A 22181-nucleotide genomic window follows, 5' to 3' on the forward strand; every position below is an offset into this window, starting at 1 on the left:
TAGTTGCCAGATTATTATTGATAGCTAAGTGGGCAAGAAGGAATTCATGCAACAGTAACCTTAGTGTGGAGTTTTTATAAGCCTGAGGGGTTTGTTAGGTGGTTTTGTTAGGTGGTTTTGGTATTCTGTGCCCTTTGAGTTTCTAGCTCTTCTCCTAGTTTAAATCACGTATCTCTTTGGATTTCAGTGAAGCTCAGTAAACTGATACCAGCTGAGAATTTGTCTCAGCATATTTTATAATTTGTCGTATAATAAGTGTCCTGTAGTGTAATAAATCATAATTCATTCAGGAACATAGTTTGTAGCACATTCTTTTTTCTGTACAGAAGTGCAGCTGTTGATTTGATTTGAACAGCAGTGTGGTGGTGTAAACGGGAGCATTTGTGATGTGAGTAGCAGGCCCACTGAAAGAAAATGCATTTATTTTCCAAAGTGGGTGTGCTCATTGTGATTCTCTTGGAATATTATTGCTGCCGTATTCCTCAGTTTCACCATCAAATCCAACTGATGCTTATATAGATGTAGTTAAAATGATGTATGCTTTTGGAAGGAGTATGACATCTAAATTCTAAAACTGCTACTTTGAGAAAGTCTTTTTCTTTTTCTTTTTTTTTTTTTCCCCCACTAGTTTACTTATGAAACAAACAGCCATCAAGAAAAGAGTATTTTTCCTGAGACAAATTTCTAAAATAGAGATAGTGGATTATAGAAATGGATCCTACAGAAGCTTGTGATGAATGGCTGTGACTGCATATTGTATGATGACAGACATGATCTTGGTGAAAGTGATGGTGAATCTTCCCTGTTTTTTCTGCTAATTTGAACTGTATGCCTCATTTTTCTAAAAGCATGGGGTTGGAGTTTTTTGCGTTGTTTTTTTTTTTTTTTTTTTTTAATAAGACAGTAATGAACGGAGTAACACTGCCCAATATCTGAACTGGAAAGCCCAGATGAGAAATGTAAAGTGAAAAAATGAGAAGTCTTTGGAGAGAAGTTCTAATGCCCTTGTGCCACCAGTGAAATGTGTGTGCACACACACAACACAAAATGAAATCAATTGAATACTAGTGCAGGTTGAGCAACAGAAAAACAAGTTCAGCTTGTTTTGTTTATATATATTCAGATACATGGTGGGTTTTGTGATTACTTTCAGGATTTATGAAAATTTGATAGTTTGAAGTAAAGCTGATAATTTTTCCAGCCGTGTAAAAGATTATCATAATTTTATAGTTGAGAAAAGAGAGACTTAAGTGATATACCTGTGGTTACACAGGAAGGCTTCATTGTTGTTGGCTGGAGATGGTGTGGTATACTTTCCTACAGCTGTATTCCCATGATACCTCTACCACCCAGTGGCTGATGGAATATCTCCTCTTCTGAGCTGTACAGACATCTTAAGCTCAAAACACTTCATGTTACAGGAATAAATTATCAATGTGTCTTGCAGTAAAGCCTTCTAGCACTATCCCTTCTCACCATTCCCTGCTTAAAACAGAAGAGAGTGCATAAAAATGAAAGCTGCTGTACTGAAAACATCTGAGGCCTCTCCTACAAGCATGTCAGGGCAAAGGAATCGATACACAAGGGAGTGTGAAGACCGTCTTTGAGACAGTTCTTCTCTGTAAGGAGGAGCTGGGAGACCTTGCTGGCCCGTAAGTCATGGAGAAGTCATTTCAATCATCAGGATGCTCAGAAAGGTCACAGTGGGGTGAAATGTGTTGATCTAGGTACTTTTTGAGTAGAGCATGTGTATCTGTCTTTTTGGCATATTTGGCCTAAAAGAAAAGAGGAAAAAGAGTAGGGAGGAGGGAAGAGTTGTCCCTTTGGCAATTTCACTGTGAAACAAAGTACCTTTTTTTAAAGATTTGAAAGACTCTTTTTGGTTTGAATTTTATTTTGCTTTGGTTACACATGTTAAAAAGAATTGTACAAACCAAAACAAGCGATTCAGACCAACTATAAATCAAGTCTGACTTGTTATGTTTACGTTTCTTGTATCTGCAAACAGATTTGGTTGTTTTTTGGGGTTTTTTTTGGCTTCTGGCAAACAAAATGCTCTTAGTTGTGTCTAACAACAAAATAGGAGTGAAGAAATGGCCACAGTAAAACTACTTGGAAGATGTAGACATGATAATTTCTGCAGAGTATTGAAAAGGAGGAATAAGAACTTGAACCAATGTTAAAGAAAATAGAGCAGAGAATACACAGTTGAAGAATAGGTATGTCTCTGTTTGCCAGGGGAATGCCTCAAGTAAATGGTTTTATGGTAATAAAACATAGGTGGTGTTTCTGCCCTGAGTTACAGTAGTTTCTTAATGGTGTCATTTACTTGGATCTGAGTCACTAGTCTTACTGATTTCATGCAGGTTCCTGCCTCCCCTGCCCCCGGCTCAGGATTTACTCTGGAGATTAATCTTGTTCCCTCTTTATGTAGGTTCTTGTGATAATTACACATATTCAGGCTGTTCTGAACCAGGGTTTTGCCTTTTATTTTAAAATGTCATCAAGAGGCAGATGCTCAGCTGGTGTAAAACCTGGACATCAATTACATTCTGGTCTGGATGATGTATGCTCTCAAAATGTGGCCCAAGGTCGGTAACAATATTGACAGAAAAAGTACCCATTCAAAGTAAATATTAAAGATAAGTTAGCATTGCAGGCACAGTAATATTTAACGCAAACCATTGATTTTTTTATTTTTTTTTTTTTTTAGTCGAGCATAAACCTTATCCATTCATCCAGACCGACTGTATGTTCAGGTATGTAACCATTATTGCAACTGATACTCAGTGAAAGGTTTTCATAGCAACAAGACAGCGTAGGTTGATCTATTTATGGACTGTGTTGTGTGATTAATTTATTTGATTCTTTCCTGGCTTAAGTTGTAGCATGGGGGGGTGGGGGGTGGGGAGAAGAAATTGTTTAGAATTCAGGTAATATATATCAGAAGCAGTGAGTGCAAGTTATTTGCTTGCTACATTGATAATAGTATCCACGTAACTACCAGGACAGAGTCAGGATTAATAATGACATTTTGATCCTGCTCCCAGTCTAAGCAGGAATAAATGTTCTGCTGTAAAACAAAGCAGAAATTCTCTAAGTCCTTATAAGCTTTATTGCTTCTTGCACCCATAAGTAAAGGACCAACCTTCATTGCTCTTTTATGCTACTTTATATATGCCCTAACTGCATATCACTGTAATTTGTCATTCTCAATGTCATTTTGAATTAATGGTGTAATAGTACAAGCGTAAGTTGGTATATGCCTTGCAGTACTTTATAAAACTAATTATACACCCTTTATTAAACATATCCTAATAAGTGATTTTGTGTTTTTTAGGATGATTTGGATTTATCAGACTTTTTATTTCCTTTTCTTACTTGCTTCTGTTTACAGTGGTAAGTGAATATGTAATTCCTAAGATAGGCACCCAGAGTAACAGTCTTGATCTGTCAAGAGCTGTCTTGATCCTGCTGGGTTGTGTTCAGTCAAGTTTGGGTAACTCACATAACCCTGTTGCCTGACCTGGAACTTTCAAATGGGGCTTTAGTGATCTTGTTCTGCCACCCCTGCCTTGCGGTCACCTTGCCCAGCACCCACAGGACCATGCTATGGGCAGTTTTCTCTATCTGCCTGAGGCACATCCAGCTAGCAACTGTGAAGCTGGTGTGATGTTGAGTGTCCTGCACCCAGCACCAAGGTTAGCAGCTTTAGCAGAAACTGAGGCAGGGAGCCCTTTGTGGTGGGTGGGGAGTGCAGGCGGCAGAGTGGCACTCCGTGCTTCTCAGCTGACTTTGCTCTAACCTGGTTCCCCTGGCACAAATTAGAGCTCTTTGACGTTTGCAGTAATGGGTGCTGACTTCTGGGGGCTGAGCCCAGCAGTGCTGGGATAAGCTGGCTGTCGAGGAGCCTCAGCCCCTTCCCCAGGGGCTGTCCTCGGGGTGGGAGGCAGGACCGATGGCCACGGTGCAGGAGCTGCTCAGCCCAGCAGCCTTACTGGGGGACAGCAGCTGAGCTTCAGATCCAACGTCCTTTTATTATTTTATTTTTTTTAACAAAGAAACCAACTACCAACCTTCAGACTTGTTCACATGTTGCCTGTGTGAAATTACTGATGTAAAAAGTATATCACGCCTACATACCGTCATACTTGAAAGACTACTGCAATAAGCATGAATATAACTCCAGAACCAATTGTTTTATTGTAAACTTTTTTTTCTAAGATTCTCTCAATACGCTGGAAAACTAGTATGTGTTAATGATTTACCTTGTTCAGTTAGCAAAAGTCAAACTACAAAAATTGCATTGCATTTCCCTGAAGTTCCATGTGCTGATAAATTCTAACTAAGGCCTAAAGCAGGTTTATGGTCAGTAATGTATTAACTGTGTTCTCAGGGCACGATGAGGTAACTCAGCTTTTTAGCAAAGTTTGTCTGATAAATATAGTGTTTTTAAGGAGATGTTTTACTTGGATTTAAATCTCTGCAAAGCTAACATCTTGGAACCTTTCTGAGGCCTAGAAAACATATTTTTTGAATATACTTTTATTAAAGCATTCAGAACCATCATAGTTTTGAATGTTACATAGTTTTACAGCATAAGTAATTTTTTTTGTGTTAGTTTATATTAGAAGAAGGTAAATAAGATCCAGAATGTCTGATAGAGCAAATAATTGCAATATTCTCTTCTTTTCACTTCAGAAATCACTTAGAATATTCTAAGTAATAGAAAATGCTTTTCTTTTAATGACAAAATTGGGTGAAGAAAATGCTAAGAATAATAAATAGCATTTTTTTAGAGAAATATCTTGGAAGTATATATACCAGAAAATGTGGATGTTTATAAAGTACAAATTTTGTGTTAACAAGAAATTAAAAGACGTTAGCATATCTTGCACATACATGTAATAATTCCTTACCTTTTCCTTTTCTGGGGTAAATTATATATTTTACCAGTGTGCAGGAAACATAGAGCTACCTGAGTATAGTTTATAATCACGTTAAGAGATAAAACCCACTTGTAAGAAATAAAATGAACAAGTTCTAACTGTAAAATCCAACATGGTAGTTCCATTTCCTTTCATTTTCAATAGCTTTTGATGCAGTACAGTAATGCTATAGTAACAGATTAAGCAGCTAGCTAAAATGTTTTCAGTTGGGTTTCCTCCCATTCTGTAAAAATACAGTGTTTTCTCTTTTAGCTAAGGAAAAGCACTTGTGTAGATATAGGAATAAAAATTGGGAGTATTTGCCTGTTTGCTGCCTCTTTGGAGGGCAGAGTCCAGGAAGAGAGTGGGCTGCTCTGCGAGGCTGGCCCTGCTGCGTGCTCTAACGCAGAGATTGTAACAAACGCCTTCATTCTGCCAGGTGGGAGCAGGTTGCTCCTTAGGGATGCTGCAGAGCTCTGCCGTGCGAGTGGGTTTCATTACAGACTTCACTATGTGATCGACGGTGGATTCCCGCAGGAGCAGGGCGGTAGTTGAGTTCATTTTTATTCTGGACCGTTCCCAAGGCACCACTTCTGTAACATTATTGTCTTTATTGTAAGGCTAGTTAGAGGGGGTTTGAGGTGGAGTGTGAGGGAGCTTCTGCCGCTCCTGAGATGCGCCGTGGGAAGGTCCTGTCCTCTGCTGTGCAGATCTGCCTTGTGGCCCATCCTGCTGCTCGGCCTGCTGCCTCAGCTCGAGCTGCCCTGCTCCAGCAACAAGAGTGAGGCAAGGGATGGGGGGAGGCACACCACAGAGTTTTATTTCTGCTGGAGAGCTCCTCTCTAAAGGAGCTAGAAACTATGCTACGCTACCCACTCCCCTCACCCTCTCCTCCTGCCAAAGGACCATCTGAAAAGCAAGTTCAATGACAAAGAGGAGCAGCCGTTTCACCCTCTCCTGGTGAACTGTGTGCTCTTGTCTCTAATAATTTATGCCACTTGTTTTTCTCTATCAGAATGTGTGACTCAGATCTATGAAAATACATACTTCCAAGGAGGAGACCTTGCTACGTTTTTTACACCGAGCGCCAATTACTGCCAAGTAGTGTGTACTTACCATCCTACCTGTCTGCTCTTCACCTACTTGCCCGCAGCATGGATGAAAGATCCTGCAAAAAGGTAAAATGTTCGTGTGGCTTTTGCCGGTGCCCTGTGATAATTTTAGGAACTCGGTAACATTTTGATAGAACGCAGGCATGCAGGGAAAGGTACAGGGTTGCCATGGAAAACAGCATCATGTATCTTTAAAACTGGTGATCTAAAAGAGTGTTTGCTTGAATTTGAAAGATTGCATTTGGCAATGCCCAGTCTCTCACACTCACATACCAGCCCTTCCAAGAAAACAGGACTGATGGGGCACTCCCTCCTCTGTGCCACGTATTTGTTGCTGAGGGACCACGTGTGCTATTTCCATCTCCAGTGGTCCCCCATGCTGCCCCCCACCCTCTCTGTAGCATATTTTTCTGACAATTAAGAACTTCAGTAACACAAGAGGATGAGGTTGTCCTCCCTGTCTGTGCCCAGTGTGTTTGTTATCCAAACTCTGGGTTCTGCTTCTTGCTTTAATGAGACCTCTTGGAGCTCCCACATACACTGAGTAATCTCATCTGCCACCCGTGCCCACAAAGCAGATGCAGCTTTATGCTATCTTTCTCCAAACCGCACCTACTGCCTAAATTTTAATGTTGAGGGTTATTGGTCAGCCTGCATTTCACCTGAGAAACAATTATGAAAGTCTGTGTTGTACTACAAAAGCTGTGAATTGCTGGATTTTAAAACACAGGTTTTCCTGCTACTTAAAAGACAGCGATACAGAAATGCTGCCGAAAGTGGATATGGAAGGAGCTATCTCTGGACATTCCTTAAAACAGTGTAACATCCAGATTAGTGGTAAGATACGGTAATTCCACATGTATGCATTTTATGCTCTGTATCATGTAGCAGATATTAGAAAAGTAGCATTTCGAAAGCAGCGTTAGAATCAGAGAAGCAGCCAGGCAGCAATTTGTATGTTCTTTGCCAGATCTTTCAAACACAGCTCACAGAATCTTTAGCTGGTTTCACCCTTCAGCCCCAGCTATCCAGCACTGAGGCTCCCCAGATGAGGTAACAGGGAAGTTACGCTCCTGCAGTCACTGTTCCATTTGCTAGAGGCAGATGGGAGCACATGCTTTAACTGGTAACTCCAGTTATAAAGGTTAATTTACTACTACAATTCCACTCCAGCACAGAGTCTTAGTGTCAGCATGCCATACCTGCAAGTTATCAGTAGGTGTATTTAAAACCTATTAAATGTTTTGTTTTAATTGTGTTTTAAACTTGTACGTCATAATGATGTCATTAAGAGGAGATCAGCTTTAAGCATAGCCCAGAACTGCAGAAAAAACAGAATACGGAAGAATACGTTTACTCACTTTCAGACTTTGAGGCCAAGTAGTGTCTTATGGATGTCAGGCTAATTCTTTAGTTTTATTGGTGATAGCACCTCGATACGCCAGATCTAAATAGGTCTTTATGCAAGTTCTCCATTGTGGCTATTGACATATTGGTTGTGTTTGCTTTTGCTTGCCACTTGCCTTTCAGAACAGTCAAGACTTTTAAAAGCCCTTTCCTTCCAACATCCTGTCACGTTTCTATTTCTGAGCAGCTTTGGCTGAACAAAATAGATTTCAGTGGGATGTTTTACTTTACGCTATGTAGACTATTCAGTATCGCTGGAGTTACTCTGGAATCAGGCTAACATCACTAAATTGAAAATCTACCCGTAGATGTTTCAAACTGCCTCCAATGGCTGGCTGATTCGTGTTTGGCGAAGAGACGGAGGCAAAACGTGCTATTTCAAACCCCACCGTCCCAGCGCTCCCTCCGTGGAGTGTAAACTGAATTTTCTGACTCAGATGGGAGATGTATGTTGTTTATGGGGACAGGACCTGCCTCTTAAACTGCTCTGTGAATTTGGAAATGGGGAAGTATGTTTTAGTATTAACCTTGAGTTCTTGCTGTGATTAACGGCATGATGGTCTCAGGCACAGTGGTTAGAGCTCCTTGCTCCGGTGGGCAGAGGCAGTGTCAAAGTCTGCCAGTTTTTTCCTTTGCCGTGCAGTACTGTACTGTACCTGCACTTCTGATTTGGTTCCATCATACTTCACATCTAGTAACTGAAGTGAGCATGGGATGTGGAATCTGGAATGTGAGAGCTGTGTTGTACCAGCTGCTCTCTGTTGGGCAGTTTGCAGTGCAGGGTGGGGAAAAGAACAGAAGTGTGCTTTCAGAACTCGGTCTCTCTTTTTTTTTTCCACAGCTTGCAGCCCAGATGTCCACGCAGGACTGGATATGGAAGGGAATATTCATGATGTTGCTATGGTTGACAGCTATCAACAGTGTCAAAAAAGATGTACCAATGACAAACATTGTCATTTTTTTACATATGCCTCAGAAACATTTCACAATGCAAACTTACGGTAAATACAGGTTTGATCACTTTCTTTGAGCAGCACTGTGCTTTAGTAGAGTAAATTTCAGAGCAGTCTAAGATGTGAGAATTTATTCAAGGAAGTATTTTTTCCTTGACTCGTTATCCTTGGAATGTTTATTCAAACTTAGAAATAGGAAAATGTCTACAGTCAATTAGCTTGCCCTTCTCACCGATAGACAAATGAAAACTTGATTATCGTAGCACAGAAGAAAGTTAAAATCCTCTGGAGATACTGAAATGCAAATTATATTGGTAGGCGTGCAGCATTATTACTCTGTTAAATCTTGTTCTGCTTGTTGCTGTGAAAATAGCATCGTCAGAGAAGTCAGAGAAATTCTTACATTTCTATCAGGCCAAATTTTTGAGCTGTTAATCTGCTCAATTTACAAGTTAAACATTGTTCAGCTAGCTCTGTTCCTAATTTGAAAATTATTCTGGAGATTGAAGATTCCTCTGGCCCATGGCCAGAACATGCAGCATGGTAGGAATTATGGGGCCAGGAGGATGGTGTAGAGCAAGGAGATAGCCTGTTGTCTTACCACTCTCTTTATTCTTTGTCACTCAGTAAAAAATGCTTCTTGAAACATACCAGTGTAGGAACTCCAACCAGCATAAAGGTGCTTGATGAGGTTGTGTCTGGATTCTCTTTAAAGCCATGCCAGCTTTCTGAAATAGGTAACTATTTAAAATCTCTGATTCAGTTTAGTTTTAAGGGTTATGGATGATGAGGTGCAGTCTATCTCTGACATGCATAAATGTTTCATTATATACGATAATTCTACTATAAACTTACTCTTGCAAATATAGTTAGTATTCTCAGGCAAAAAGGAAGTTCAGATCTTTTTAATTTTTTCATTTTAGCGTTTGTCTTACAAAACCAGTTGCCTGCTTTGAAGATGTAAAGAATTTTTCATAAGGTTAGCTTGATGAAATTGCGTATTACCTTTGTACCATGGATTCAAAAAGGAAAGCTAAAATCCCATCAGAGTCAAAGATCAGGAGGAATATAAAGCTTTCTGAATTGTTTGTATACCATGTATGCACTTAGAAATTTTTAATGAAGACCTGCAGCTTTCTAATACAACCGGCTAATATAGGGAAGTATTCTGTGTTTTCTGGGTGACTTGTGATGAAAGCAGTGTCTGTGCTTGTTCCTACAATCATTACTCAGGCAAAACTCTCAAGAATGCAAGATCAAACAGTGTGTATTATACCTTCTTATTCCCAATTGAAACATCTTTCACTTTTTAATTTTTTTTCTTTTTCTTTCTTTCTTTTTACATATTTACCTCTACTTTGTCTTAGTGTGTGGTATTTTCCCTGCTTAATGGTGACGATATTGTTCTTCTTCCATATAGCCTGATTTTAGCTCACAGATAATCTAGTTTTCCCACATAAATCACATTTTGTAGACACTCTGCGTCTACATCAGTGTTTTCTTCAGACTCTGCTAGTCCTACTGTGGGAATAATTTTTGGAAACTACAGAAAAAGTAATTTTGTTCAGATCTTAACAGTGAAGACACTTAAAGGAAAATGAAGTGTGAAGAATAAAAAAAGGAAAATAAAGTTTAGCAAAGAGAAGAAAAGAATTTAGCTATTTCCTTACTATGTGTATGAGAGAGAACGGAGGGAAGATTTTTCTTTCCCCCCAAAACTCTTGCATTAAGATATACTAGAAAGGCATGCATTCATCACTAGAAGAAAAATCACAGTACTCAAGAGGGTCCTGCTCACAGATTTTAAGAAGAATTGGGGGACTGTAGCATATGCACAAACATTATGACTTCAAATTTTAAAAAAACCAAAAGCTATTTGACACTTCATCAAAGACGTTTATGACAGTGATGACATGGCAGTAATGATCCATCACAAATTGAATCACAATTTCTGAAAGCATGTGAAGGTCAGTCTTGTTCCTACCTGTTCTCCCTTGCTTTCTGTGTCTTGTGAGAAAGGCAGGAGGAGAGAAGGAATAAATTGTGGGATCACAGAGGCTTGGACAGTACTATTGGATCAAGGGGTCATCTAAGGATGTCATCTGTCCTAATCCAAGATACATCAGCTATACCTGTCCAGACAGAGATTTGTGAAATGTAGTTTTAAAGTCTCAGTACCACCTTCTGCCTTGTTGTGTTGTAAATACCTGAAATGGGTTTATTTGAATATTCGTTCTAGTTTTTTTTCTGACTGTGTTTAGGCTGACTAATGCTACATTGTATATGTTCTCAGTGCCCTGATTTTAAAACTCGATGCTTCCCCTTTCAAAGCTTTTGGAATCACAGCAACGCTCTGTGAATGCCAAAAGCTAAATTGTACCAAGAAGCTCTGAGATTCTAGTCAGTTCAATTCTAAGATGACTGAAATCAATATAGGATTTCTATGTTTCCTGCTCTACTGTGCCCCCTTCCTCTGCATAGTAATGCTAATGTTGTTGACCATCTGACTGCAGTTTGTTTTCATGAAGAGAGAGGACATAAAAGGTCCTTCTGTAGCCTTTCTTGTGTCCTTTGCCATTAGCTTTCCTTCTCCCCTGAGCAGAACCTGAGCTTCTTTCTTAATGCTAATTGAATGGTACTGCCTATTTTTCTTATAAGTTTCTTGCTATTCAGCCTTTTGTTTTGTGCCTTTGCTTTTCTGATTTTGTCCTTACGCACACATGCTATTACGCCTCCATAGCAATTTGTGTGTATTTCTGCCCTTTGCAAAGTACCTTCCTTGAGGTCATTGAATATTGAACAATCACTGAACATGATTGTTGACATCATGGGTTAGCTTCCCTAAACTTCCAGATCCACATTTGTGCTTCAGATAGAATTTCCTTTAGAAGATGCCCATTCTCCTGAACTCTGTTTCCCCTTAACATGGGATCTTACCTACTAATTAACCCTTACTTTCTAGTCTCCTGATTTTTTTCTCCCTGTTCTAATTGTGTGATTACTATCCAGTATTGTTGTCCTTTCATGTTTACGTTTTTTGAAAACCTCATCAAATTAACAGGAATCACATTAAGTTCTACTTCTCCCTTTTACTGTTTTTAACCCTTTCTGTACTAAGATGTTCCCAGTATGTTTCAGTAACTCATTGTGTAGTGTCGACTCCACTGCTGTACTTTCTCAACAGCTGAAGTTCCCTGCTGCCATCAAGTCCTGCGTTTTGGATCATTTCACTGTTTTTACTGTCTTTACAGCTTGATGGTTTCAAGAAACATCCTCCTTGCTGGTGCTTTGTTTTTTCCTCATTTTCTTGTTAACTACGACTTCAGGCGTATCTTTAGAGAGGCAATTCATTCTCTTTCTAAACATGGCAGTACTTCCTCTAACTTCTGTACCTGTAGTTTGGTTGTGTGAATTAGCCTGCCAAGCCTCTGTTAGGTTATTTTAGTCTTGTCAGAGGACAGGCTGTACATTACTCCTGCTTATTCTACCTACTTTTCAAATAGCATCTAATAAAGTCTTAAGAAGGTCATTCCATTATTTTTCTTCTAGTCATCTCATGGTCCTTTTAGATATACCCATTATCTTAATTTTTATAGGCTTTGCCTAGATTACCATGATTTATTCCTAACTGTGGATTTGTACACTTGTCTCCACTGTTCCTAATTTAAAGTCTTCTCTATTAGATTAGCAAATCTGTATTCTAATATATAATTTTTCCCCTTCTCTATATGAACCCTATCCCTGCTCAGTAATCCTCTCTGTGAGTTAACACACTCAGAAATGTTCTGAGAAACAGGTTTTGGTTAAAATGTAATGTTACCTTTCCGTCTTATCAGTCACAAAGGAAGGAAACCGTGAATAAGAATAGAAAAGAGTAATCTGTAAACTTCAACATTCTGATGACGTAATATAATCTTTGGAATTTTGATATTTTGTTCTTGTTTTATACAGATTGTCAAATGGACATTTTTGAAGATCAAGAATTTTCAGGAATGAATATTACCAGTTTTTTCACTCCTGACATCTCTGTCTGCCAAACTATCTGTACATATTTCCCAAAGTGCTTGTTCTTTACATTCTTTACCAGAGAATGGCAAATCAAATCCCAAAGGTGAATATGGCAACTAAGGTTAATTCTCGAAGTAGATTTTATTTTATTTTTCAGAAGCACAGAGTCTTTTTTTAATCACGATTTTCTTATACTTAGGGATTTTTTTTGTTAAAAATGATGTCATTCACTGAAAAATAACCTTTTATGTTTTGTATTCATGAATTTATAATCCCCTGTGGGCATTTCATCTGTTCTCCAGTATGATCAGGGCTTTTGTATTGCAGCTGCATATCTGGTGTTAATCTGAAAAGAGTTATATGCAGCAAAGAGACAGTGAGCCTCCAGATTGCTTTAATGACTTAAAGCTGAGTTTTAAGATAAGTGTCATCTGGTTTCCTAGCAATATTATTTACTTGAAAAGACTTTCGGTAAAGTTAACACATTTAAAAATGTGCCTAATGAGCTTGCTTCTTTCATATGTAGTGGAGAGAATAGTTAAAAATCTACATTCCACATAAAACATAAGAATATAGTTTCAAAGGAATTTCAGGGAGAAGCAAAGCTTCTGAAGTCACATCTTCTATGTATGTATAAATACTGTACGACCTTTACTAGTACAGTCATGCCATTTCACAAAACTACAAACGCCCCATCAATTTACTGTGAACTAGTGAACTCAGTGAATGCATTTTCTTATGAAATACTTTTACAGATAGAAGACTTGGAAGAAAAAAACACATTTAAGAAAGAACCTTCCCTTACCAGTACCTAAACAATCAAATTTAGGGTGTGAGAACAGATTTAGTTACTGTAAAACATTTTTCTTTTCAGAAATCTTTGCCTTCTGAAGACGTCAACAAATGGGATACCAGAGGCACTTACATCGCGAGAAAATGCTTTATCAGGCTTTGGTCTCCTAAACTGCAGAAGATCCTTTCCTGGTAAACAGTAAATTACAATAAAAATAATAATTTGAATTAATCAATTTCATAGACTTTCTGATGCTTGGAATGCCCTCACTTCTACAGCCTGCACTTCTCGCACTTACATGCATATGGATTTTTTGGGAGATGAACTCAATGTCACTTATACTAAAGGACACAGAGCCTGTCAGCAGGTTTGCACAGACATGGTCCGCTGCCAATTTTTTACCTACTTTCCTCTCCAAGATTCATGCAATGAGGAGAGGTGAGAAATATTTTTGAAAAATGTTCAAAGATTGCCGAAATAATAGTTGCACAGACTTGGTTGAGGGGGTAATGTATGTGTTCAACATAAAAAAAGTAAAAACTGAATCTTTGCATTAATTCATTGGCAGAAAGTGTGAGTGTCACCTAAGAATGTCTTCAAATGGATCTCCAGTGGAAATAGTACACGGGCCAGGAAGGATCTCTGGATACTCACTAAGATTATGTAAAAAAAAAGCCAGTACTGGTAAGTAAAACTTCTCCCATGTAAAAGCAACAACAGTGCTTAACTGATTTCAGTACAGGAGGCCAACCCCCCCTTTTTTTTTTTTTTTTCTTTGTTTTTTTTACTTGGTTGCATTGTCCCAATGGGATGCTTTGTTGCCTTGTGATGTTAAAGTGTTCCAAAAAAGTGAAGTCTGCCAGTTCTGCACATTGTAAACACCAACAGTAGCACTGTGAACTTGGTTTTAATAGATTTTATGACCATAAATGATAAAGGGGTTAGCATGTATCATGGATCCACCTTTGCAGTGGATTGGTCCCTGTTCAGGGATCAGCAGTAGTCTCATCTCACTTTTCAGTGTTGGGTGCAAATTATCTCTAAGCACAGTTTTTAATTATTCCTATAGTGTGTATGCAGCATTCTGCAAGAACTATTAGGATCGTTGGAGGGACAGACTCTTCCCCGGGTGAATGGCCGTGGCAAGTCAGTTTGCATGTGAAATTACCTCGTCAGAGACACCTCTGTGGGGGCTCTATCATCAGCAACCAGTGGGTTCTCACAGCTGCTCACTGCGTCATGAGGTGAGGCCTAAGTGTAAATATATAAATAATTTAAAAAAAATGTCATCCCGCGGGTGAGATAAATTGAGATCTACCTTTTAGAAAAATAAAAGTGAGGACTAGAATAAACTCTTTTAATGTAACCAAAAGATGAACTTTTAAGGTAGACTATTCATATCCTTAACATAACTGGAACTCTATACTTTGTCCCTTTGTAACATAGTATTGTACTACCGATGCTGAACTATTTTATTGTGTCTAGAAGATGTAATTCTAAAGTAGGGACCAGATACCTACAGAAACTTAGACATTCTCACGCGATATAAGCTTTTTCTGACTGTAACACCATGTCATCCATCAAGGAAAATCTGTTGGTAGGTTATTCCATTTCATAACCTTCAAATGACTTATCTTGGAGATATCTCTGTGGCACTTAAGTAGTGGTATTAATCCGAGAGCTTCAGCAGCAGGGTTCTCAGCAAGACCAGGACACAGAGTAAATCTCTGTGGGGGTCCAGTTAGGCTGCTTCTGGCACCTGATCTACCTGTTTCTGCATTACATGAAACATCCAGATCCCAGTTGCCCTGGTTTTACTTTAGCAGATTTTTTTTCCCCAAAAAATTCTATTAGTCAGTCAGTTAATGCTCTTATTTTTAATGCAGATTTCATATATATAATATAGATATATATTATTTATATTAGTATATATATTGTATCTGCATTAAAATAAATATAACAATTTTATTATTATATTATAATATAATAAATATATGTAATATAATAATTAAATAAGATAAATATTATATTTATATTAATGCAGATAAGAACAAAATCTAAAGCAGCCAATACCTAGGACATGGCTACTTTGCACTGATGCATATAGTCTGTATTGTTAATCAAATGACCATCAGATTTGGGTCATGAAATTGCTTGTGTTGTGAACAGCTAATTTAATGGTCACATAGATGATTAATTTAATTTATTAGGTTGTCATCACCTGTATGCAGGTTATCCTGTCATTTACAGAGTGGAAAGTGTAAGGCTATAATGCAGCCTGCTGGGAGAAAAGGGACAGGTAACAGATGAAATGCTTCAAAGAGGGAAGACCCAGCAACGTTGCCCCAAACCAGTCATTTTTACTCATGCAGTGTAGTGAATATGTCCATTATTGATTTCACGTGGAACAGTGTTGCCAATGTTTTGCCTCCACTGGCAAACTTTATAGAAGTGCTTAAACTCTAAAAAACCTATATAAAAGATACCATTCTTTACCTGTTATCCACTGTAGAAGTTACCAGTATAATAAAAGGCCAAGGGAGAAGATTTGCTTGCAAAATAAAAATCAAAAAGACAAATTTTGCTAATTATTAAGCCTAACTGATATTTATGAATTTATATATAAAATCTTAAAATTTTTTTGAAAGTTTATTTCGGACAAATTTTGTGTCTTCTTCATTGTATGTACCAAAACTTCTAGGTTGCCTTAATGGTAGAATATCACAATGAAATAGCCCTTAAACTTACTCAAAGTAAAACTGAAATAATCAGGATTAACTGGAACTTTTCACGTAGGTCTATGACATTACACTTGCTAATCTATATTTACATGGCTGTGTCATTTTCCTAACAAGGAAATGTCAGAATAGACTCTATCTGAATTTATATTCCTAAGCTTATTTTCATTATTAGAAAAGCTGTTGTGTTGGAATGAATGGAAATAATGTCATTTACTACTTTAGGGCTTGCATTAGGCTCAATTAAAATAAAATAGAAAGAGAGAGAAAAAGAGACCATAAAAGATGGCAGAAGAGGATGGAGGATCAGGACAATGAAAGAGAAAACTGATGTGAAGAGGAAAATAGGAATAGGGAGAGGAACAGAAAGAAGTGGAGGGAATGGACAAAACAAACCTTTTTTCAATTTTGAGTGTATGAAAAAAAATATGAAAAAAGGCCTCAGTGTACACTCAGGAGTAACAGAGGATCTTGGCATCTGCACACAAACTCTAAATGAGTGCAAATTTTTTGCTGCAGACTGACTGTTTGTCTTTTTCCCTCAGTCTTGAGAATCCCAACATTTGGCGTGTTTATGCTGGTATTTTAAAACAATCAGAAATAAATGAGGATACGCCCTTCTTCAAAGTGGAAGAGATTATTGTTCACCCTCAGTATAAATACGCACAGACTGGATATGACATTGCTTTAATGAAACTTGATAAGCCTATGAATTTTACTGGTATGTAGTGTATTTCAGAGGAATTCTGAAAATGTGCAGGATGACATAAGGCTGGCATTGGTATGGCAGTGCATGACACCTGGGCTGGCTTCCTTTAATATGGAGTTACTGGGGGTTGAGGAGAATCTCATTCTATTGGCTTTAAAAAGAAAAGGGGTGGCTTTCATTTATGTGCCTGGAACGATACGTACTGTAAGAGACAAAGCATAACAAGGAGGCTGTCATCAGGGGTCGTGTAGATGCCCACAAAACCTTAATGCTGCCGTTATCTCTGCTAGTCAAACTAATATTTTTTTAATTGTATTTTAGATCTTCAACTGCCTATTTGCCTGCCATCAAAAGAAGATGCTAACATACTTTATACTGACTGTTGGGTAATTGGCTGGGGTTACAGAAAAGAAAAAGGTACAGATGCATGTATGAACAGTGAGTTCTGGTATTTGCAAAAGTCATGTGGGTGAAGAAACCATACACCCTCCCTCCCCTTTTTTTTTTTATTAAAGAAACTCCCCCTTCTTTTTTAAAGAAAATTCTGCTATGTTCTTGAGTACCATTATTACTATCTGGCCAGCATTGTAATATAATTCTTAATTAGAATCTACTTCTATTAAGGCATCAAATGAGATGTATGAAATTATCATTAAATGCCTTAGTGCTCTGACAAAAAAATTAGATTTTATAAATCATTTGACTCAGTAGTATGATAAATGTAAGTAGGCAACCTTAAATATATCCTGTACAAACCTCAAATAATTTTCCTTAGATTCTAGCTTAATCTACTGGCAAAACCCAGTATATATCTGGGCTGCACACTCCTTTTCGTGCTCCTGGCTGGAAAAAGCTGACAGACTTATCACTGAACTGTGAGGTTTAGAATTACAGTCTGCCCATAACTCATGGGGGTTTTTTTGGGTTGGTTTTTTTTTTTTGGCGTCATTGTATTCCTATGACTTTAGAAATTAAGATGGAAGATGTTGCTTTTATGATTCTGAAGGCTGATTATAAACAGTGCTAATAATTTTCATGTTTTGACAGTTGATGGGATTTGAACTCCTCTGATATTATATGGAGTTAGGCCAAATAGCTGTTAATTATAAAAGTCTGGTTTTACATGTGTATATCTATATGTACACACACACACCTATTTAAACAATGTCCTTTCCTTTGTACACTTTCCTATTTGAAGGTTAGAGTTCAATGTGAAATCTAACAAATTTAGGCAGATGCTGTATAGGCTAATTTCCTCTGTTAATTTCTAAGAAAAGGCTGCTCTAAAATACTCTTATTTACTCTACGTGCTGATTTCTCCATCCTGTAAACTACGAGGGCATGGAGCAGCACAGATTGGGCAACTGGGAGACTCCAAACCTATTGTAAAACATTATTAAGAAATAATTCTTAATAACACAAAGCAATGTTCTTAATGGGAGGGCAAGTTACAAGGTCCAATGTCCTGAAAGCTGTACTCATATGAGGATTCATTGCAAATCACAAGGGAGTTTTGAAGCTTGCCCAGTCATGAGACGTAAAACGATATTGTAAGAGCATTCAAATTACAGATAATTCACATGGTTTACTAACCAAAAAAAAAGGAAAATCAGTGTCATGAACATCTAACATTGCTCTAAAAGCACTGGCCTCCAACTGTGTAATACCATTGTAAGGGGATTTCTGGGGTTTAATTTGAACTTCTGTTTTGCTAGAAGCAAACGTGTCTCTGTTCATACCACCCATCACGTAGGTCGTGTGGAAGATATCCTTCAGAAGGCTACCGTTCCCCTCATGTCCAGGGAGGAGTGCCAGGCAAGGTACCGGAAGCACAGAATAGGTGACAAAGTGATCTGTGCTGGCTATGACGAAGGTGGAAGGGATGCTTGTAAGGTAATAAAAAGTAGTAGTATATAGTTCTATATTCCAGCCATTTGTTCAAATATATAATTTAGTACTGTGATTTTTTTTTAGTTGCCATTAGAAAAATATGGTTATCAATAAAGCTGTTGATTAATTTGTCACTCTTGCATGTCAGAAGCACTGGAAATCAAGGTATTTGCAAGATATTTCTTATGTGACATTGAAATCTTTAGGGATAGATTCCATGGATAAGAAATTATATATATATATATATATACACACACTCAGAAACTCATGCATTTAGGCAGTAAACCAGTATTCCTTTGGAGTATTAGAAATCCAAAGACAGAAGTATAGTATCTCAGAGCGTTTCTCCAGTAAAAGCAGGTTTCCTATGTGATATTTTTATTTCTTGACCTGAAATACATGTGAAAGCTTATTTCAAAGCATCCACTGTGTACAAACCAAAAGGAAGGGTGCTAGCGATGCTATTAAAATGCACAAGGTATGGAAGGCTAAAGACAACATGAGTGGATTGTTTTGTTCGTTATTATAATTGAAAATGTCACAACAGCATGAGTTCAGTGAGCCAGATTCTCTGCTTAGGCGTAAGCTCGTGCACTTCCATTAATTTAAGTATTCTGAGTTAATTTATGCAAGAAGAAAAAAGTCTGATTAGTAAGATTAAATTCTCTACCACATACAGTATTTTCATATTAAGCATTTAACGGTTAACATTTTTATGTTAAGATGTTTACTGTTACTATGATCGGTATTGAGTAATTAGCAATAAAAATACTTGAAGCTGAGATTTCCTCTATGCCAGTTAAGGTTGCTTTATCTGATACTGTGTACCAGAACATGGGGATGCTGGTTTATAAAAGTAACAGACTTGCTATTGTCTTAACAACTCATAACAGCTACGCTAAAGAACCTTATGTTCAGAAAGATCAGTTAGGAATAGGAAAAGAAAAGAGAGAGGTGTTTTATCCTGAGAGGGACAGTCACTCAAACAAGATAAGCCATGCAGAGAGCTGAGGTTTGTGTCCTAAAACTAAGGTTGTAGGAGAAAACATTGGCAAATTTACTGTTTTTCTCACTTGCATGTGTAGTCTTCATTGGGTTTTAAATCAGTGTATGTAGATAAATAAATATATAAAAAGTCAGTAGTTTTGAACCCTTGTGGGAAGTGGAAATTATTTGCAATGACTGGAAAGAATTTAGAAGTGAATTTACCAGATAAAAAAGAAAATCTGATTCAGTACTCTGTTAGTTAACCTTAAGTGAAAGTAGTGGAAATCCAGGCAGTTATGCTGGTGTTAATGCTGTATGATGCTGATTTTAATCAAGGTTTTCTTTTGAGAGAGAAATACTGACGAGAGCTCTTCCTTGCATGCTCTGATTTCTTCTCCTGTGACACAGGGAGATTCAGGAGGGCCGCTGTCATGCAGGCACGAGGAGGTGTGGTATCTGGTGGGCATCACCAGCTGGGGCGAAGGCTGCGCTCGCCCCAGGCAGCCAGGTGTCTACACAAAAGTTGCTGAGTATTCAGACTGGATTCTAGAAAAAACTACGTAGCATGAGAGTTACCGACTAGCTCCAAGTGATGCCGTGGAATAATAACCCTAGGAGCAATGTGATGAAGTGTATTAGCATTTTTTAAACAGTGTTTCTTGGTAGACTGAAATGTAAAAGACTTGATTAAAAAAAAGTAGAAAAGCAGGAATGAATGAACTGTGCCTTTGCTAAATAAAAAGCAGTAATAAAAATAAACGCTGTCGTTACTGATTTGGCAGATAAAAAAGTATATCTGAACCATTGATTTCTTCTGTCCTTGCTAACATAAAATGGGAGTGGATGAGGTTGCAAGGCATGTATGGACCTGGAAGTTGGGAACGGCTTCTGACTTCTGAGCATACAGCAGTGGAGTTTGCCCTCCCTTGTCTGAATTTGGTTGAAATGGGCTGACCAGTTACAGGCTTACTGCAGGGCTTGAGGAAGGGAAGCTGAGGCAGAGAGAAGCCCATACAGTTGTATAAACCTTGTTTCCTTAGGGAATTAGCCAAAAAAGTGGCAGTACTAACAGAGGAGACAGAGCCTGAGGCCTTGGCATGCTCTTGAGTAAGTTTTGCAAGTGTGGTTAATAGCTCTGTCTTTCACTTATATTATTCCAATTTCTGCAGAAAGTTTTGTGAGAACAATAATACGGGTCTGCTTGCCTTGAAGTGGAATATCCAAAAAGTCAATAAAAGAATTGTCCCCTTTAGAAATATCATATGTCATTGGTCTTTAGCACAATGTATTTTTATTTTCCAGATCCCTCGCTCTCCTTGATTAAAGAAACAGCTTTCTCCTTTTAATTTTTCTCCTTTTTTTCCTTTTATCCTTTCTTCTTTTTTTGTGTCACGTAATAAATGTGTTTCATGGCCAAAGTCAACACTAGTGTGAAAAAGAGCAGTCAAGTATTCATTACTTTCCCATAGTAAGAGGCAGCATTTCACACTGAATCAGAAAGGAAGGCACAGGACTTTGCACTGTCTTTGTGAGACTTCATGAGCTTGTTTCCTAGTCATCTACATTACCTTCATTTCTGAAAATGTGTTCTGGAGTGCTACTCATAACTGCCACACACCCCCACTGGGTATGTTGTGGAGGAGGTGAACAGCAGGAGTGGCTTTACAATTAAATGAGGTTGTGAAAATTAGAAATTAAGCATGTCGAATTTATGGGAGACAGCAATCAAGCTGCTGAAAATTACTTCTGCATTTGATTTTTTGATGCTTTATTTGCAAATAACACTGAGGAAAAAAATGTAATTCCACAACTACAAGCTTCAGTTGTATTTCTGCCTAAGTATCCAAAGAGCCTCTAGGGTCAGAGTGTTTCTCGGTACGTGCAGTGCTGAGCTGACCGCCGTCAATGCACCTGAAATTGCAAAGCTGTATTCAGGGGCTGGGGGTTTGGTTTTGTTTGCTTGTTTTTGAAGAATCAGAATTCAAAGCAGGGATGAAAACAGTCCACATGTAATAGGAGGGAAGAGGGAATGTTGCTGCTGTGGGCATATCTCAGGAAAGAAGGGTGCTGCCTTCTCTCTGCTCCTCGGTGGGCTTCTGGGACCAGGGGCTTGCAGTGCTGAAGGTCTCCTGCTTTGGGAATCCTCATGCAGGCAGTAGGCATTCAGAGAGCCAACAGGGAAAGTCTGGCATGTGGTGAGGGGACTGGGTCAAGGGGGAGAGGGAAGACATGTCACTGTGTTGGCACTCTTTGCCAACACTGCAGAAGCCAAATGGGAGATAAAGGTGGGGGCTGATGTCCTTTTCATGCTCTGTTTAATCCACAACAGTTTAAAATATCGGTAAACCTCAGACATGCTGTCAAAACCCTAGATACTTAAATAAGAGACTGAGAAAGAGTAGGAAAAAAAAAAAACCCACAGCAAAAAAAGAATGATTTCTGGCATTCAAATGTGGTTCTGCCCTCATGGGGAAGGAATGAAGATGGCTGGAAAAGAGCTGCCGAAGAAACAGAGGAATGGCTTCGGTATGAAGGTAGAGACTGAAACTTTTTAAAGAAGAATCATCAGGAAACCATCCAAAATACCTGTCTGCCAATGCTCAGCCTGTGTACTTGCTGGGGAGCATATGCAATGTCAAACCAATAACCTTTAATG

General features: G+C 38.3%; 1 protein-coding gene across 9 annotated transcripts; it reads left to right on the forward strand.

The window, feature by feature from the left end:
- The first annotated feature begins 2454 nt into the window (after positions 1 to 2454).
- On the forward strand, positions 2455 to 20284 carry LOC130158151 (coagulation factor XI-like). Of its 9 annotated transcripts, none has more exons than XM_056358651.1 (15): positions 2540 to 2759; positions 3341 to 3399; positions 5944 to 6106; positions 6771 to 6877; positions 8289 to 8448; positions 9028 to 9137; positions 12352 to 12511; positions 13283 to 13392; positions 13480 to 13639; positions 13770 to 13885; positions 14271 to 14445; positions 16485 to 16660; positions 16970 to 17065; positions 18402 to 18541; positions 19934 to 20284. In XM_056358651.1, exons 1-15 carry the CDS (start codon positions 2752 to 2754, stop codon positions 20087 to 20089), a joined length of 1896 nt encoding a protein of 631 aa, XP_056214626.1. In that variant the 5' UTR covers positions 2540 to 2751; the 3' UTR covers positions 20090 to 20284. The 9 variants fall into 9 exon arrangements, 8 of the variants coding, with proteins under 8 accessions (XP_056214684.1, XP_056214626.1, XP_056214617.1 ...); XM_056358642.1 differs by lacking the exon at positions 13283 to 13392 and having other exon boundaries at positions 2574 to 2591; positions 2714 to 2759; positions 13445 to 13639; XR_008825195.1 differs by lacking the exons at positions 16485 to 16660; positions 19934 to 20284 and having other exon boundaries at positions 2466 to 2591; positions 2714 to 2759; positions 18402 to 18537.
- The last annotated feature ends 1897 nt before the right edge of the window (positions 20285 to 22181 follow it).

Source organism: Falco biarmicus, chromosome 1 (assembly GCF_023638135.1).
Source record: "Falco biarmicus isolate bFalBia1 chromosome 1, bFalBia1.pri, whole genome shotgun sequence".
Lineage (NCBI taxonomy): Eukaryota > Metazoa > Chordata > Aves > Falconiformes > Falconidae > Falco > Falco biarmicus.

What these genes read in the sequence shown, in the direction of transcription:
- LOC130158151 (XM_056358651.1), top strand. An exon ending in GATTCATGCAATGAGGAGAG is followed by an intron (nt 13,640 to 13,769) that starts GTGAGAAATATT and finishes ATTCATTGGCAG; the next exon opens with AAAGTGTGAGTGTCACCTAA. An exon ending in GCTGCTCACTGCGTCATGAG is followed by an intron (nt 14,446 to 16,484) that starts GTGAGGCCTAAG and finishes TTTTTCCCTCAG; the next exon opens with TCTTGAGAATCCCAACATTT.